At 39.6% G+C, this 17,065-nt stretch overlaps 1 protein-coding gene across 5 annotated transcripts; it reads left to right on the plus strand.

Moving 5' to 3' along the window:
• The first annotated feature begins 1,927 nt into the window (after positions 1–1,927).
• snx1b (sorting nexin 1b) lies at positions 1,928–16,652 on the plus strand. 5 transcript variants are annotated; one of them, XM_036583958.1, is made up of 16 exons: positions 1,928–2,116; positions 2,200–2,266; positions 3,828–4,015; positions 4,976–5,118; positions 5,201–5,267; positions 5,366–5,409; positions 5,503–5,644; positions 6,450–6,528; positions 6,668–6,743; positions 7,746–7,859; positions 8,003–8,096; positions 8,203–8,408; positions 11,144–11,287; positions 11,673–11,753; positions 13,298–13,369; positions 13,452–16,652. In XM_036583958.1, the coding sequence occupies exons 3-16, from the start codon at positions 3,946–3,948 to the stop codon at positions 13,500–13,502; spliced, it is 1,383 nt and encodes a 460-aa protein (XP_036439851.1). In that variant the 5' UTR covers positions 1,928–2,116; positions 2,200–2,266; positions 3,828–3,945; the 3' UTR covers positions 13,503–16,652. The 5 variants fall into 5 exon arrangements, with proteins under 5 accessions (XP_036439851.1, XP_036439853.1, XP_036439849.1 ...); XM_036583960.1 differs by lacking the exons at positions 1,928–2,116; positions 2,200–2,266 and adding an exon at positions 3,165–3,442 and having other exon boundaries at positions 3,828–3,969; XM_036583956.1 differs by lacking the exons at positions 1,928–2,116; positions 2,200–2,266 and adding an exon at positions 3,238–3,442.
• The last annotated feature ends 413 nt before the right edge of the window (positions 16,653–17,065 follow it).

The raw sequence follows: 17,065 nt of genomic DNA on the forward strand, positions 1-17,065 counted from the left end.
TGTTATATACACTATATTGCCAAAAGTGTTCACTCACACATCCAAATCATTGAATTTAGGTGTTCCAATCACTTCCATGGCCACAGGTGTATAAAACCAGGCACCTAGGCATGCAGACTGCTTCTACAAACATTTGTGAAAGAATGGGTCGCTCTCAGGAGCTTAGTGAATTCCAGCATGGTACCGTGATAGGATGCCACCTGTGCAACAAGTCCAGTTGTGAAATTTCCTTGCTACTAAATATTCCACAGTCAGTGGTATTATAACAAAGTGGAAGCGATTGGGAACGACAGCAACTCAGCCACGGAGTGGTAGGCCACGTAAAATGACAGAGCGGGGTCAGCGGATACTGAGGCGCATAGTGCGCAGAGGTCGCCAACTTTCTGCAGAGTCAATTGCTACAGACCTCCAAACTTCATGTGGCCTTCAGATTAGCTCAAGAACAGTGCGTAGAGAGCTTCATGGAATGGGTTTCCATGGCCGATCAGGTGCATCCAAGCCTTATATCACCAAGCGCGATGCAAAGCGTCGAATACAAGCATGTAAAGCATGTCGCCACTGGACTCTAGAGCAGTGGAGACATGTTCTCTGGAGTGACGAATCACGCTTCTCCGTCTGGCAATCCAATGGAGGGGTCTGGGTTTGGCGGTTGCCAGGAGAACGGTACTTGTCTGACTGCATTATGCCAAGTGTAAAGTTTGGTGGAGGGGGGATTATGGTGTGGAGTTGTTTTTCAGGAGTTGGGCTCGGCCCCTTAGTTCCAGCAAAAGGATGCTTCAGCATACCAAGAGATTTTGGACAATTTCATGCTCCCAACTTTGTGGGAACAGTTTGGGAATGGCCCCTTCCTGTTCCAACATGACTGCGCACGAGTGCACAAAGCAAGGTCCATAAAGACATGGATGAGTAAGTTTGGTGTGGAAGAACTTGACTGGCCTGCACAGAGTCCTGACCTCAACCCGACCGAACACCTTTGGGATGAATTAGAGCGGAGACTGCAAGCCAGGCCTTCTCGTCCAACATCAGTGTCTGACCTCACAAATGCGCTTCTGGAAGAATGGTCAAAAATTCCCATAAACACACTCCTAAATCTTGTGGAAAGCCTTCCTAGAAGAGTTGAAGCTGTTATAGCTGCAAAGGGTGGGCCGACATCATATTAAACCCTATGGATTAAGAATGGGATGTCACTCAAGTTCATACGCGTGTGAAGGCAGACGAGCGAATACTTTTGGCAATATAGTGTATCTCCAGGACCAAGACTGGGGCTATCAGGTTTCTTCTGGAGCCAGTGGCACTCTGGCCCTGCCCTTAGATCCGACCTTGGAGACTAGACTGCCTAAGAAAATTTATAAAAAAATTTTTTCTGAAATGATAGACAGGTTGAATCGTGTCCTGCGTTGTATGATGTCACCCCTCAAGCGGCGAGGCACTGGCGAAGGAAGCGGAGGGAGACTTCCACACCGCGTGCAGTGGACGCGAAACATGATTACACTGTCTTTCTCTATAAGAGTGATTTACATATACGTAAAGTTAAATTACGTTTAGTTCAGGTTCACTTTTTCTATTTGAGCCCCTTCGTGTGGTCATGTTTGATTTTGTTTTGGTTGCTCGTGCCTCTCTCGGTGTGTGTATGATAGTGGTACCGTTGTGCATCCCCTAATTGTGGCACTTTCTCAGCTTCACTTGATTGAGAGTTCCTGGAAGTTGATGGAAAATACAGCCCCTGGATTTGCTTTTCTAGCTAGCAGAGACAGTGAGTTGATTTAAATTTGGTCTGTGAATTCACTCCCAAAAAGGTGAACTTATACCAGTTTGATAACTCTGATAACAAGAGTGGCCTTCAAATTTACACACAAAGCATATGTAGGCTGTAGTGACGTGGTATTCTCCATTTTATAGCAGCAGTTGATCATTTGCTTTTATAAAATGCTATTTTGATAAACTCAATATGCTTTTCCTTGTTTGGACGCCAGAGGCCACCGTAGAACTGACCCTGACCACTCCAAATAGTCGAGGGAGAAAAGAAATAATCGGGCCGACTGAACCTCCTTCCACCACAGTAAACACTCATAGCAGTTTGCACATGGCCAACACTTCGAACAAGCCCTCGGAAGAGGTACTCAAACCACTCAGTAGACTCAGAAACACATCAGTTTTCTTATCTTTATAACCAGAGTTGGACTGTGCTTTTTTTTTCAGGTAGAAGAGGAGGAAAGTGGGGACTCATTTGAGCTTAACATAGCTGTCACAAATCCTGAAAAAATGGGTATGTTTAGGCCGTTTTGGTTTTAATAGTCTAAATAGTTGTGTTATCTGTATCTGCGAGTTTTTTTCTTTTCTGGTCACCGCTTTAATGTTTTCATCAGACTGTGTAGAGTTTTTGTCGCAATGTCAAAAATGTGTCCGTGCCTGGAGAATCAGGGCTAAAATCATGTAGTGTGCACTCGGTTTAACAATAGCTCCGCTGGCAGAACCCTTGGTCTGAGAAGAAAGAAACAGCACCATCTTGTGGTTTAAGAAAGACATGCATTTTGGTAATCTATTAGTGTACAGTTTTCCAGCTCTGGTCCCCGTGAACCCCCTGCCCTGCATATTGTAGTGTTTTGTACAAATCCCACTACAACTTGTTAATTGGCTGATTAGTTGGATCAGGTGTGTTGAGCGCAAGCGACACTTGAGGACCAGGGTTGGAAACCACTGTATTAGTGTAACAAAAGGCTAAATACTTGTTAAAATGATTAAAAAATAAACAATAAAATATTAATACTCGGGCCTCTGTGTCTCGATGCTGTCTTTAAACCCCAAAACAAGCCAACTGATGCATGTAACAACAAATTTTTAGCCTCCCTTTATGCAGTGGCATTGACTGACATGGTAGTGGTAGTGTATGTTGCACTTGTAGGAGTGTGGTTTTAAAAACCTCAGTATCACTGCCTTTTTTGCTATCTATGTTGCTATCAAAATTGTTCACAAATAATTTATGAAGTTTAATATATGCCTTCATCGGACGTGCCTCTAGGTCTGTATTCATCTGATTACAATATTTACTATAATACTTAAAATCACTTCGCGCTTCTATCTGATGCCATCCTGAATAACAATAATGCAGTTTGCGGTCCAGACCAGCAAGCGGCGATGTAACAGCGGTTACTTCAAACCGGGAACACAAATAGGATGTTTTGAGGTGGATGATGTTACTGTGTCGTGCAGCATCTTTTGTCAGTCCAGTTTGCTGCATTTCCAAGTCAGAAATACTCTCGATCAAAAACCAGTTATCTTAGTAATTTGTATTGCACTATTTCTGGGCCTAAGTAGCAAAACAATGTCGCTTAGTTCAGTGCGAAACCCCCCTCCTTTCTTAGACAGCGAGGACCAGGAGCCAGAGTACGACACAGGAGACCTGGATAGCGACGATGGAGAGGATATATTCACCGGGACAAGCGTACGCAGTTATCGTACATTTTCTTTTCCTGTCAGACTGCTTAAGTACTTAAAAAGTCGGATTGTTATTACGTAGGACAGAACACTCGACCATAGGCAACTGTTATGACTTACTTACTGATTAAGGGCACACGTTACGTTACTTGGTATTGGATAACGGATTGACTAACGTTAGCTTGCTAGCGAGTTAGCTAGCTAGCCAGCCAGCCAGCAACAAATTACTTAGTCGTTAGCCGGCTATCTGTCAAATGTGGCTAGTAAGTAGGCTAACTAACTACTACTCAGAGTGTGGTGTGTGTGGTGCTAGCTAACACTTGCTGTTCTTGTCAAACAGTTCGCGGACAAAAGTAATATTTTCACGCTCTGTGTATGGTCCTTTTTCGCAGAATACGCCATTTGTGTCAACGCCACCAGAGACTGACCCCTCCTCAGACATCTTTAGCGAAGAAGGGTCGTACTCAGTGCAGAAGCATACGGCTGCAAAAACCAACGGCGTTCTGTCCGATGAAGAGCTGGATTTGTTCGCAGGTAGAACTCCGCCTAAGGTCTATGAGCAAGGCTGCTTCGCCCTCAGGTGCACTTATTCTATTTCCACTCCCTTCAGTCCTGTTCTCTGAAAGCGATGTGCTACCATTGCTGAATGGGTTGTAACGGAACGCTTGGCTTTGACAAGGTTTCAGAAACGTCTGACAGACAGCAATAACAAAAAAATGTGCGCGTGTCCTACTGATTTCCATATAGACACTAGAGATGTAGGTATGGTCAATATATAACGTTTGACTAGGGTTCGGATAGTAACTATGTTTATCAGCATATATATTTATACGTTTCTCTAGGTGTTCCCTGGCATTGGAATTGTGGACAGATGCTGATATTTTTCATGTTCATGTCTTCTGATACATAATTATTTGTAAATTGTTAAAACAAGGACCACATTTAACTGGATTATCATTATGGAGAAATAAAGCATGTGGTTCTGTAGGATTATAAATGCAGTTAAACAAATAACATGCAGACATTTAACACAGTAGCCCATTGGCAAATAAATGTTCTGTCATGAAATGATGTTCATCATGAAATATCAGTTTCAAATATTGGTTAAACGTAAACATTTGTTCAATGCTGATAATTATTTATAATTATTACTTACAATTATTCAGCAGTTAACTTCCCGTACTGATATGATTGTGCATCCCCTAATTGTGGCACTTTCTCAGCTTCACTTGATTGAGAGTTCCTGGAAGTTGATGGAAAATACAGCCCCTGGATTTGCTTTTCTAGCTAGCAGAGACTGTGAGTTGATTTAAATTTGGTCTGTGAATTCACTCCCAAAAAGGTGAACTTATACCAGTTTGATAACTCTGATAACTAGAGTGGCCTTCAAATTTACACACAAAGCATATAAATGGTTTCTTGAGTAAAATGTAGGCTGTAGTGACGTGGTATTCTCCATTTTATAGCAGCAGTTGATCATTTGCTTTCATAAAATGCTATTTTGATAAACTCAATATGCTTTTCCTTGTTTGGACGCCAGAGGCCACCGTAGAACTGACCCTGACCACTCCAAATAGTCGAGGGAGAAAAGAAATAATCGGGCCGACTGAACCTCCTTCCACCACAGTAAACACTCATAGCAGTTTGCACATGGCCAACACTTCGAACAAGCCCTCGGAAGAGGTACTCAAACCACTCAGTAGACTCAGAAACACATCAGTTTTCTTATCTTTATAACCAGAGTTGGACTGTGCTTTTTTTTCAGGTAGAAGAGGAGGAAAGTGGGGACTCATTTGAGCTTAACATAGCTGTCACAAATCCTGAAAAAATGGGTATGTTTAGGCCGTTTTGGTTTTAATAGTCTAAATAGTTGTGTTATCTGTATCTGCGAGTTTTTTTCTTTTCTGGTCACCGCTTTAATGTTTTGCAGGAGATGGCATGAATGCTTACATGACCTATAAAGTGTCCACACAGGTTTGCTGATAAAAAACATCTCACATTAGCTAATACTTTGGAATTTATTCTATAGGAAAAAAATTTGCAAAATTGTACCCCTTTTCCACACAGACTACACTGCCTGTTTTCCACATTAAAACATTCTCTGTGCGTCGGAGGTTCAGTGATTTCCTGGGTCTGTATGAAAAGCTGTCAGTGAAATACAATCTGATGGGCTGCATCATTCCACCCCCACCTCAGAAGAGCGTGGTTGGTAAGAAATCTCACTTTAATCTGTCAGTTCAATGGCATCTTACACTGCCGAAATTCCACTGAGCCTTTAGCGATCACTGCACACTGTCAGCTTTTTCAGTAATTGACAAGCATGATGGACACGTGTCACAGCATAGGATTTTAGTGAACGTGTTTTATTAGGAGATGTCTCACCCTGTTTTTATCTCCATCTGATCTGTTGTTCCTCACTGCCAGCCTGGAGGACTACATCAGTATACAGTGCAGTGTTGTCAAGTTACGTGTTTTGTAGATTTTCTAAGTCATAATTAGCACAAATCTTCTATAGAGAACACACTTTTTATTTTAATTCACAGTTACTGTTTAAGTGCTGAATTTACCATTCTGAAAAAAGAAAATGTGGCCTGTGCAAAAGGTATGGCATGTTTTACTAATAAGTTAACTCAAAACTCAAAAAATAAATAGTGCACTGAAATTAGCAGTGCCATATTAAGTTTGTTCTCTGTAAAGGACATGTTATCTTCACTTGGAAAATCAACAAAATGTAGTTTGACAGGGGGTGTTTGCATATGATTGCATATGCTGGGTTTTGTTCCACAAACATGAATGGAAATCTACTCTGACACTTAGAACAAAAACAGAGCATGGAAATATCTTCTATTTTGTATAATGTTCATACACTAGTTTTTCTATTGTTTTGTTATACACATACATTGTTTATTGTAGCTATACATGATTCATCTTACTTATCTTTTTGTATATCATCCATGCAATGTTATATTTAACTGACTGATTAGATGAATTTGTGTCTTCATTTTATGTGTTAGGCATGACTAAAGTCAAGGTAGGGAAAGAGGATCCATCCTCAGCTGAGTTTGTGGAGAAGAGAAGAGCAGCTCTGGAGAGGTAACCTTACTCAGCAAATTGCATTTGTAGTATGTAGAAAAGTGTCTGATGCAGTTCATTACAAACAGATATTTTAGCTATGAAAGTTTGAGTTTAGTTGCTAATTTAATGTATGTTGATGTGTAACTGGTAAATGCAGGTATCTCCAAAGGGTGGTATCTCACCCAGCGCTGTTACAGGACTCTGATGTTCAAGAGTTTCTGGAGAGAGAAGAGGTAGGCTTAACTTCAATGCAAGCATGTCCAATAAATTTTAAAGAGGCATTCACTATACAAGTACATCACACAGCCATTAGAGTTCTCTCTGATGTCAACCAATCCTGACTGCCTGTCTAGAACACTAGAGACAAGATTTTTATCCTTTCACCTAGAGAAGAGAAGCCAGCATTGAGGCAAAGTATCTAGACAGCCGTAGAGCTGAATGATTTGGGGAAAAATATCTAATTGCAATTTTTCTGACTAATATTGTGAGTGCGATTTCAGTTGCAATTGTTTTCTATAAATTAAGGTTCAGGTCTGTGGTCAATAAGATCAGAATATCCACTTTTTCTGGCTTGAGGCTTGAACACTGAATGTCGTGTGCCAGTCTGCCAGGAAGTTGTGGTTGTGATGTTACAACACATGGAGGTTTGGTTGGATCTGATTGGTCTAACTCATCTACCAGAAGTTCACAAGCTTTGTGAGCTTTAAGACAACATTGTTGATCATGTAGACTATACAGCAGCTTCTGCCATTTGAAAATTGCACTCTCTTAAATTGCAATTTCGATAGAGAAACGATTAATCTTTCAGCCCTAGATAGCCAGGCAGTTATCTTGCTAACCTTTGCATTTATCTCAGAGGTACATCCCTGGAGGTCCTGGAGGGCTGGTGTCCAGCACAGTTTGGTGATTTACCTGCTCAGACACACCTGATTACACTCATCTGTTAATAGCCAGATTTAGTGGGTGAGTTTTAGGAGGGAGATTACCAAACTGTGTTGGACACTGACCCTCCATGACCAGTGCCAAAAATCTACCCCAAAGCTGTTGTATTTTTTAAAAGCTTTCTTCTACTTTAAGTATGCATCCTTAGAAGGATGTTTTCGTGGTCTTTAAATCGGAAAATCTTGCTCTAGAGACACTGTGGCTCTGTTATAGGACATGAGGAGGCATGTTTATTTTTAACATTGTAAGACAATTATTGTGTATCTACATATATTTGCATATGTGTGTGTCAGTTACCTAGGGCAGTGAATACCCAGGCTCTGAGTGGATCTGGTCTCCTCAAGATGATAAACAAAGCATCAGACGCTGTGAACAAGATGACCATAAAGATGAATGAGTCGGATAACGTAAGAAACCCAAAAATCCCAAATTTATGTTCTGGATGCCATCAGCATTATCTTTTCTTATTATCAGCTCTCTGTTTGTAACTATTGCTTACAATTTAGCTAACTTGTTTAAAGGTGGTCATAGGTGGCTGTATATATTGTAGTGGTTTGAGAGCAAGCTGCAGGAGGTGGAGAATGAGGAGCAGTTGTTGAGGAGGCTCCATGCTTCAGTTGATTCGCTGGTTAATCACAGAAAAGGTGAGAACAAAAATTAAGTTTTAATGAACAGTCTGGATGTTACAAAGTGATGATTCTTTGCTGTAAATATTTTGTAAATGAGAACCGAATGTCTGTTTCTCTGTAGAGTTGTGTAGTAACACTGCCATGTTTGCCAAGAGTGTGGCGATGTTGGGCAGTTCGGAGGAGAACTCTGCACTGTCGCGTGCACTGTCCCAGTTAGCAGAGGTGGAGGACAAGCTGGAGCAACTGCATCAGGAACAGGCCTTCAGTGACTTCTTCATCCTCACTGAGCTGCTTGCAGACTATGTACGACTGTTGGGAGCTGTGAGGGTGAGAAAACATTCTGCATTCTGCATGTTTAATGGAGTCCAAGTGTCTTTGAAAAACCTAGAACGTCTGTGAATATTTATGAATTATATTTTTGCTATTATTCCATTCACATGGCCATATGAATACTAAAGACTTTTCTGGTCAAAAAAGGTGACTGATATTTTGAAAATGCCACCGTAACATAACTAGAAATACTTTTTGTATTACAATATAAATTCAACTGTTAGTATGAATACATGTCATAAAGCCTTATTTAGGGCTGGCACGAATAATTTCAGTACCTGAGCATTTATTTGTTATGTTGGCGTTTGTATTTCTTTTTAGTATTTGGACATTTCATTCTTTTTTAAGCCACAGAAAAAAGCTGAAACTGAAATCAATTTCAACAGCAAAAGATTTTCAAGTAGAACAGTGATTGTGTTATGTATGCTATATAATGATATATATTATTTATGGAAAATGCTAAAAAAACTAATTATGGCTGGTTTAGTTGAGTACGGTCATTAAATTTATGCTGAGCATCCATGTCACCTCGCCTTAGAGAGCTAGAACTGCCTTTGAAAAGAATCAGTATCACTAAGAAATGACTGTGATAAGACTGGTATACCTGTATGTAAGTTTGATGAATCATCTAAATATGTAAGTAATGAGATCCTTATAAGTATAACCTCCTTCAGGTGGGGGGAAAAAGCACTTAATAACAATTGAATAGAGGGTTTAAAACTTGACAGCACAAACAGCAGGTCTCAAAATCACAGTCAAAACTTTTTAATGCTGTTTGTGTCAGTGAAGAATCTGTTGTACAGTGCAGGAGCTGCAAGACCACAAGAGCATAACATTGTAGTAGGTCTGGACGATATCTAAAAATAAGGCGTATGACATTTTCTAATTTGTCCTACAGATTGTATCACAACCTCTCCCAAACCAATACACGCAGTCCTTGGGACCTTTTCTATTCTGTTTTACTTTATATACTTTTTTAAACATTAACTGTTTGCCCAGGCCTACACTGCAGTAAGTAAAAATTTTAAGAGTTGATTAGTTTGACAGCAAAAATAGACTGCATAAAAACGCAGCAGGACACAACGGCTTGTGTTTTGACAGTCGTCCAGCACAGCTGGTGTGGAGTGAAACACTGGTTAAAATAAAAGCCTGTTTGTTCCATTAGAAGATTGTTGCTGCCTACTGGATATATTTTGAACTGCAGTAATGAGCATGGTAATTATGAAATGACATATATTGTTTTTAAGCATGGTTTTGAAAATTAGTATTCAAGCACTCTATTGAAAATGTGTTTTGAAGCCTGTAAAATGCTGTTCAGGCTGGCCCTAAGTCTAAAGGTGTGATAGAGAAATTCAGAAGTCTCAAAATCTTGTTTCGAAAGCCATTTTGCATTCCTCTTTTAGCTAAATGAAAGATGGGGGGGGTATGAAAATACCACCACACTGTTTAGGATTCCCTTCTAAACTAAGACCAAGCAGGGGTGGTGGGCAAAATGTATTGTTCCAAAAAAAAAATCGCAGCTGGCTGATTGACAAAATGCAATTAGGCAACTGACTAAAACTGCCTCTCCTGTAATGCTAATGGCATGTCTCTGTAAATCTAATGATGGACAGTGTCAGCCACTTTGTTTAGCCTCAGATAGCGAACTTTGCTAGCTGACATCTCTGAAGAGCATCAGGCTGTTTTCATACCCAGTTCATTTTCTGAAGTCTACATCCATTTTGCAGGGAAGCAAGTGCTCAGTTACTCTCACATTTGCTATCATAAAAATGAAATAAACAATAGTGACACTTATCGTCTATGTGTATCACAATCATAGCAACAGTATTAAACATTAAACCTAACTTTATATCTGCTTCTTTATGATTATGATGCTTTGCCAAAATTACCGTGTGATCCATGTGGCAAATTCAAAAGCATATTTACTATTATTTTATTTCTCATCTTCTGTTTTGAACAGCAACTAAAGCTGCAGGAACAATGAGTGTCTGTAAAGACTAAAATGTTAAACAGGCAGATTACACAGGCAGTACAGTGCTGTTGTGCACTGAGAAAAGTGCATTGTGGTGTTGAAGTCCCCCATGAACAGTTCTTTGGTGTGAACCTGAATATGGGTGGAGTAAAGCACTAAAGAAAACCAAACTAAAGAAAATTTTGGTAGGTCCACACCAAACAAGGTAGGTGTGAAGAAGCCCTTAGTTTAGTGCGCCAGCAGTAAGAAATACTCTAACATTCAGAAAGTTCTCGTAGTGAAGTAACATAAACTGTGACCCGGTGCATTAGTTTGTATATCACAGTGAAAACATGTTTGCCTGATTAGTGAGCTGCAGCTCCTCTAACTGAACACAAACTCAGGACAGCTTTACTATTTGGGAAATGTCCTGCCTCCCAGCTGAAATAGGGGTTTTCATTGGTCCTGCTGCTGAGTTTGACTGACTGTTCATGTTAGTGTTGCCCTACAGTTTAGGGAAAGCAGTTTTTAATGTAAGTGTCCTGAACTCAATCAGATAGTGGTGGGCTGTCGCCCCAGTACTTTAAAAAGTGGTGGTCAAATGCCCACTTGCCCCTTTTGGTTCTGGCAGCCCTGAGACCAAGAATTAATGTCTTCATATCTTAAGCATTAAATGGCACACATACTCTGATACACAGTTGGATAAGCGATTCATATGTGTTACATGTTGATTTCATGAATTAATATAATTTTTTTAACGTTTTGAGTTTGTTGTTGTCAGGGCTGTTTTGAGCAGCGTATGAAGGCCTGGCAGCGTTGGCAGGAGGCACAGAGCACTCTCCAGAAGAAACGAGAGGCTGAAGCTAAACTGCTCTGGGCCAACAAGCCTGACAAACTACAACAGGCTAAAGAAGACATCACTGAGGTTACACAACCATACAACCATCACACAAATCTGTATACTAGCATAGTCATCAAAACAAACTTTACGTACTGTGTACTCAAACCTACTCAGTTTTTAGAAAGGTTTTTTTATGTAAGCACAAGTCGGTACACAATTGCACACATCCTACAGGCACATCTAAGCTGACATCTTACTTGAGGAAAAATAGCAATTATGCCTATATTTTGTGCCAGCATCTTGTTAGATTTTGGTCTCAGCTTGTTTTCCCTGCATGAATCAAGGTTTCAGTTGAGGTGAAGAAGGTCCACACACTTAGGCATTGTATTAGCATGTTTACTTTTCAGTTCCAGATGACTGCCTTACTGTGTCTCCCCTTCTCCCCTTATTTTTTCCCTTCTCTGTACAGTGGGAGGCTAAAGTGGGCCAGTGTGAAAGAGATTTTGAGCGAATCAGCTCCACCTTGCGGAAGGAAGTGCACAGATTTGAGGTGAGACCAGGGAAGTCTGTTTGGTGGTTTGGGGTGGGTGTACCAAACAGGGGAGGACACTAGGGCATCTAGTAGCCCTGCACAGCATATTGTTCCATAATTGTTATGGTAACATAGATTTTCACAATAAGCATAATGGCCTCTAACAAATCACTAAATGTTTTACTGTGTGAGTAAGCATCCTTATAATTCAGATATTTGAGTGTTTTGATGAATCCAGGCATTCACGTGATCCAGCAAATATAAATAATACGAAGTGTAGCCAGTCTTTTAATCATGTCACATCAGGCGTTCATGAATGCATTTTCAATATACAGGAAACTCCATACAGCACTGTTTAAAAGTTAGAGACCTTTCGTTTGTTTAATTTCCTCTCAAAACAGCCATTAAGTACAAGTTCATTTTTCATTTTTCAGCATCAGTGGAAAAGCAGAAAACTTGTTTTAACAGAAAATTAAATATAAGCCTCAACAATTAAATGTAAAAAATTTCAGCCTTTTAGTTGAGAAGAGGTACCTTTTGCCTTTGATACAGCTTCCATTTTTTTCATGTGGCTTGCTTTCTGTTTTTCTAAGAAATCTGTATGGACATTTTTATGTGTTGTAAACACCTTCAAAGTTCAGTCTTATGCCGGCCTTACACCAAATGACATTTCAAGCAATTTCACTGTTGCAGACAAATTTCCAATGTTGGAATAAAAATCATGAGAGTCTTGCTAGAGTTGTGTCACGCTCGGGTCATCTCAATCGTTTAGTGTAAAGTGGTCAGTCTTTTTTTGTCTTGAAGCTACGACAAAATCAACGGTGTTGAATATTATTGTACATTTTAAGTCTTGGCTCATGCAAATAATGACGTGCCAGGGGGGCGCCTGAGACCAAGTGAGGAAGCGAGCACAGGGGGGGAGGGGGAGAGAGAGAGAGAAAGAGAGAGAGAAAATGCATGAGTGAGTGCCTGAAATCTCTGTTAAAAAAAGGCAAATCTGCTCCACTTTAAAACAATAATCATATTCACTTAAAATGTAACTGGCTGTTTTAATAGTTCATGTTCACTGAGCCTGTAACAGTGATATTTTCTGTTACTGTGGTTTCTTGTTTTGTTTGTTTCTTTATGGTTTAGTTTGTAACACCCAATCAACAATGCTGAACCACTGCATGTTTTGTTGATGTGTAAATCTTTGTCAATTTAAAAAAGTAACTGCACATTTTACAGGTTAATTATAAAAACTCTGGCTGATGATCTGCCAGAATATACAGTTCTACAGTGAACTGCTGTGAGCCCCAGATCTTTACATGGCCAGTCAGCATATCTTCCCATCTGTACCACTACGAAGTGGAAGGAAAAGTGTTGATCTGCTTGTAAATTTCCACCAGATGCATGATGGGGAATGATCTCAAAAATCTAATTGCAGTCTTGCAAAAAAAAGTCTTGTATCTATTTCATCAACAGTATCTCCTGAAAATGACTAAGTTTTACTTATTTGCCATTTTGACTAAGAAAGGGTGGTCTCTGAGGTTTAGAACATCTTCCTTGTTTTCTTCTTACAGAAAGAGAAGTGCAGAGATTTCAAACACCACATAGTGAAATACCTGGAGTCTCTCCTTCGCTCACAACATAGGGTGCGTGCATGTTTGTGTGTATTTATGTGTTTGTTTGTTGCATGCGAGTATCTTTTACTGACTCCTTACCATCCTCTCTTAGTTGGTGAAGTGCTGGGAAGCGTTCCTTCCGGAGGCTAAAGCCATCGTGTGATACCTCTGCCTGATGATGTTGCAACTGCCCCCTGTACATTCCTGACCTCTAAACACCACTACACTCACTCTCTTAACATGCAAACATGCACTTACATAAACACTTATGCACTGAAGAGGGAAAATCACTTTCTACCCATTTATATTTGTTCTCAGAACATTTCAAGTGATGCTGTTTCATTCCAGACTTCATTCAGCTGAAATTTACAGCTACAGCTCTGGTTGTTCTGCAATCTCAGCAACAGCAGTATTGACACTTCCCTATTGCATTTTATTATTTATATCACTCCATGTTATTGTATGCAAGATACAATACTTCATATTAGCTAAATGGTTTGTAGGAGTTTTCAAATAGAAAGAAATACAAAGAAAATCACTGGTACTGGCGAACTAAAATGCAACAAAAACATGTAAAAGGATAAGGATTTCTGAAGCAAAGATCTATCAAAGGTCAATGTTGCAGCTGTATCAATCAATATGCTGGAAAATGTTTAGTATCTCCGCTTGAATTGGTATCGTAACCTTCATGGACATTGTATAGCTGTGAGGTCTTGTCTGCCGTCAAAAGTACACGCTAAGAACTTTGGGTTAAAACATTAGAATATACTTTTAAAGATTTACATCGGTGTTAACACACCTCAACAAGAGATATCAGACCTTCACCCAGTCTAGGGGTACTGGGAGGTAACATCAGTTGGCACGGCTGTGAGGTGAGCCAGGAAAAGAAGAGAAGTAGACACTGACAAACTCAATCGGCTGAATTTTATTGAGTTATACTCAATATTTATGTTGCCATGGGTCAAAGATGGAAAAAAAGCATAACATAAAAGAACATGTACCTATGGGAGAAGGACTTGGATGGTGCCAATGAAAAGTAAATAATAAAACAAAAACAAGCCTAGTGTGTACATACATAAGAAGAATCCTACAAGCAACTGTAGGTGTGCATACAGACTTGTCTGCCCTGCCTCCCTGTGTCAAAGGTACAAGTTAAATTAATAGAAGAAAAAAAGACATGAACTAAGCTCATAATGAATACATAATAAATGATCAAGACTAGACCTGAGCATTTAGCTCCACTTCCACCCTCATAGTCCCTATCTCTTCCCCAGTCTCCTCCATACTGCTCCTCCAGCTGCTTTTAGTGTCACAAGCTCCTCCTTGGGCAGTGAGCAAAGCTCCCATTGGAGTTTGCTGTGGTATCCAGGGAATCTTTAGGAGAACGGAAACACCAGAACAGCCAAAAGCATGGAGAGACAGAGAAAAGAACACATACAAGCCCTGTCATGTAACTATCTGGTTTAGAAATGTGGGGAATCTGCAGGTTAAAGTTTGAAAGTTACTTAGACTGAGCACTGACACTGCTCTTTGACACTAGGTTGTATGCTCTGTGGAGGAGTCTCGTTTTTGTGAGCATACGTGTCTGCAGCCTGAGTAACATTTCTGTTGAACAACCCACAGAAACCCTGGTCAAAAAAAAAAGTTTTGTTTTGCTTTTTCTGCTCTGAAGATTCACTTTGGCACTGAATGAATAGTAAATGTTGGTGCTGCGTGACGCTGAAGTGTTAAGGCCCAGTGTGGTTTTCTGTGAAGGCACTGCTTTAGCATTCAGTTATAGTGACTTAAACTACCGTCAGTGCCACTCTGAAGAACTTTTGCACTTGTTATGGATTCTTCTTAAATTTCCATACCCTTTTTTCCAATTCTGCTTTTAACGTCCTCTTAGGGAACTTCAACTCTCAAATCAGAAGTATGATAAAAAAAAGTATTTTATTTCTGAGACTTACAAAGAGCTTTGTTTGCCATTACTCCATGTTTGAAAAGGGAATTGCATCAGATCGCAGTGATTTCTGGGCAGCTGACTTGTTCCCTTGGTCCCTTGTCTTCCAAGGGATCATCTATCAACTTTCACTTGAACTACTATAGTGATGGAACTGCCCTTAAGATGGTGTAGATTCCCCTCAGTGAAAATGATGAGATTGTTGAGGTTAAAGTGGGTGGCATGTAATTTATTTCAAATGTTCAAAGGCTTACCATGTAATTCTGGGAAAAAAAGGCAGTTGAAATTAGTACTAGAAAAGTGCTGTGTTGAATCCATGGAGTATAGCACAACAAAAGAGTTAGGATTTTCAAAAAAAAAAAAAATTTCTGATAAACTCCCACTTAATATGCTAAAGCTTTGAAGGAAGAAGGGAGTAAATCACATTTTCTGTGTAATTCCACATTTAATTTACTGCACTTTTCACACATTTACATGAAACCTAGTTTCACTGTAAAACATTATACACAATTTAAACATGTTCAATCTCCAGAGTAAAGCTGATGAGATTATGGTGTGGAAATGCATTTGGGAAGTGGATGTTTTTGTCCAGGTCGATGTTTTATAGCCTGAAGAAGTAGATGTCCTTTTGTGTTACAACTGGTCTATACATTAGGTATGAATCAAGCATTCTTGGACAGCTTTCTATACACAAATGAGTCAAGTTTTAGACAGAAAGGGATTGTCAGTGGAGTATCCCCACTGATATTGTTCTAGCCCAAGATATTTGCATTTGTGTGCAGAAAACTTTAAAATGTGTGATATTGTATCTAGTATGAAGTGCAGTGGTCTTACTGACATTCTCTACTCCACACTTCAGTAACTCCTAACTCAGACTGAAATATTTTCATCATGAAATGTTTAGTTTTTTTTTCTCTTTCAAAAAGGTGCTTAAGAATCTGTGGTGGAAAATGTGCTATGACATTCATCTGATGAATATCTGAGCCAGCAATTGAGTGAAATGTTAGACGAATATACAGTGATATGCTATGATCTTAAGTGTTGTCTTAACTACTAATCTGATTATTAGTGTGTGTGTGTGTTTAAAAGTGCAAAAAACAAACTCCCATCCCCCACCCTACCTCTTTGATTAAAAAATACTTAATATGTGAAGTATGTCATTACTTTGTCTCTAGCAAAATCAGTGTGTTGTCATGAGATTTAAATATTGGACCCCTTTTATCAAACACTTGATTATTTTATAAAAATTCTCCTGCCCATAAGATGTTTGACATCCCTAATAATGTGCCATTCAGATGAAGCAAAGACAAATTTTATGACTGTGAGGCATTAATCATTAACCATTCACGATCATACAAACGAAACCACAAATAAGATGACGAGCCTGTAAGAAGCAAAAGATGTATACAGAAGGGCATTAATATTCTTAAGCATTACAAAGCATACACCCCACAAAGAATATATATATTAATAGCTCTGACAGAGGTTTCAAAGTCCTTGCAGGCCATAGCTCTGCAGAGATTAATGTAGTTCCCTCTTCCAACACTGAATTTCACATATGAAAACCTTGCTACTTATGAATTCAATCACACGTGTTTAATGAGGTAAAATGATAAACTTTGCAGTACTGTTACTTGTGGGCTATGAGCAGGTGTTTCACTGTCTAGTACAGTGATTCCTAATGTTGGTTCCTAAAGTACCACTGTTTGCACAGTTCAGTATTTTCTTTGCTCCAGCATACCCAGTATAACTCGGGTCACCCAGGTTGTGATGGCCAGTCGCAG

This window comes from Colossoma macropomum, unplaced genomic scaffold (genome assembly GCF_904425465.1).
Source record: "Colossoma macropomum unplaced genomic scaffold, Colossoma_macropomum, whole genome shotgun sequence".
Classification (NCBI taxonomy): Eukaryota; Metazoa; Chordata; class Actinopteri; order Characiformes; family Serrasalmidae; genus Colossoma; species Colossoma macropomum.

Coding starts and splice junctions, on each gene's coding strand:
- snx1b (XM_036583960.1), top strand. CDS start 3,323: ATGTCGCTTAGTTCAGTGCGAAACCCCCCTCCTTTCTTAGACAGCGAG. Junction 5,410..5,502: donor CCTATAAAGTGTCCACACAG/GTTTGCTGATAA, acceptor TTTTCCACACAG/ACTACACTGCCTGTTTTCCA. Junction 11,288..11,672: donor CTAAAGAAGACATCACTGAG/GTTACACAACCA, acceptor TTCTCTGTACAG/TGGGAGGCTAAAGTGGGCCA.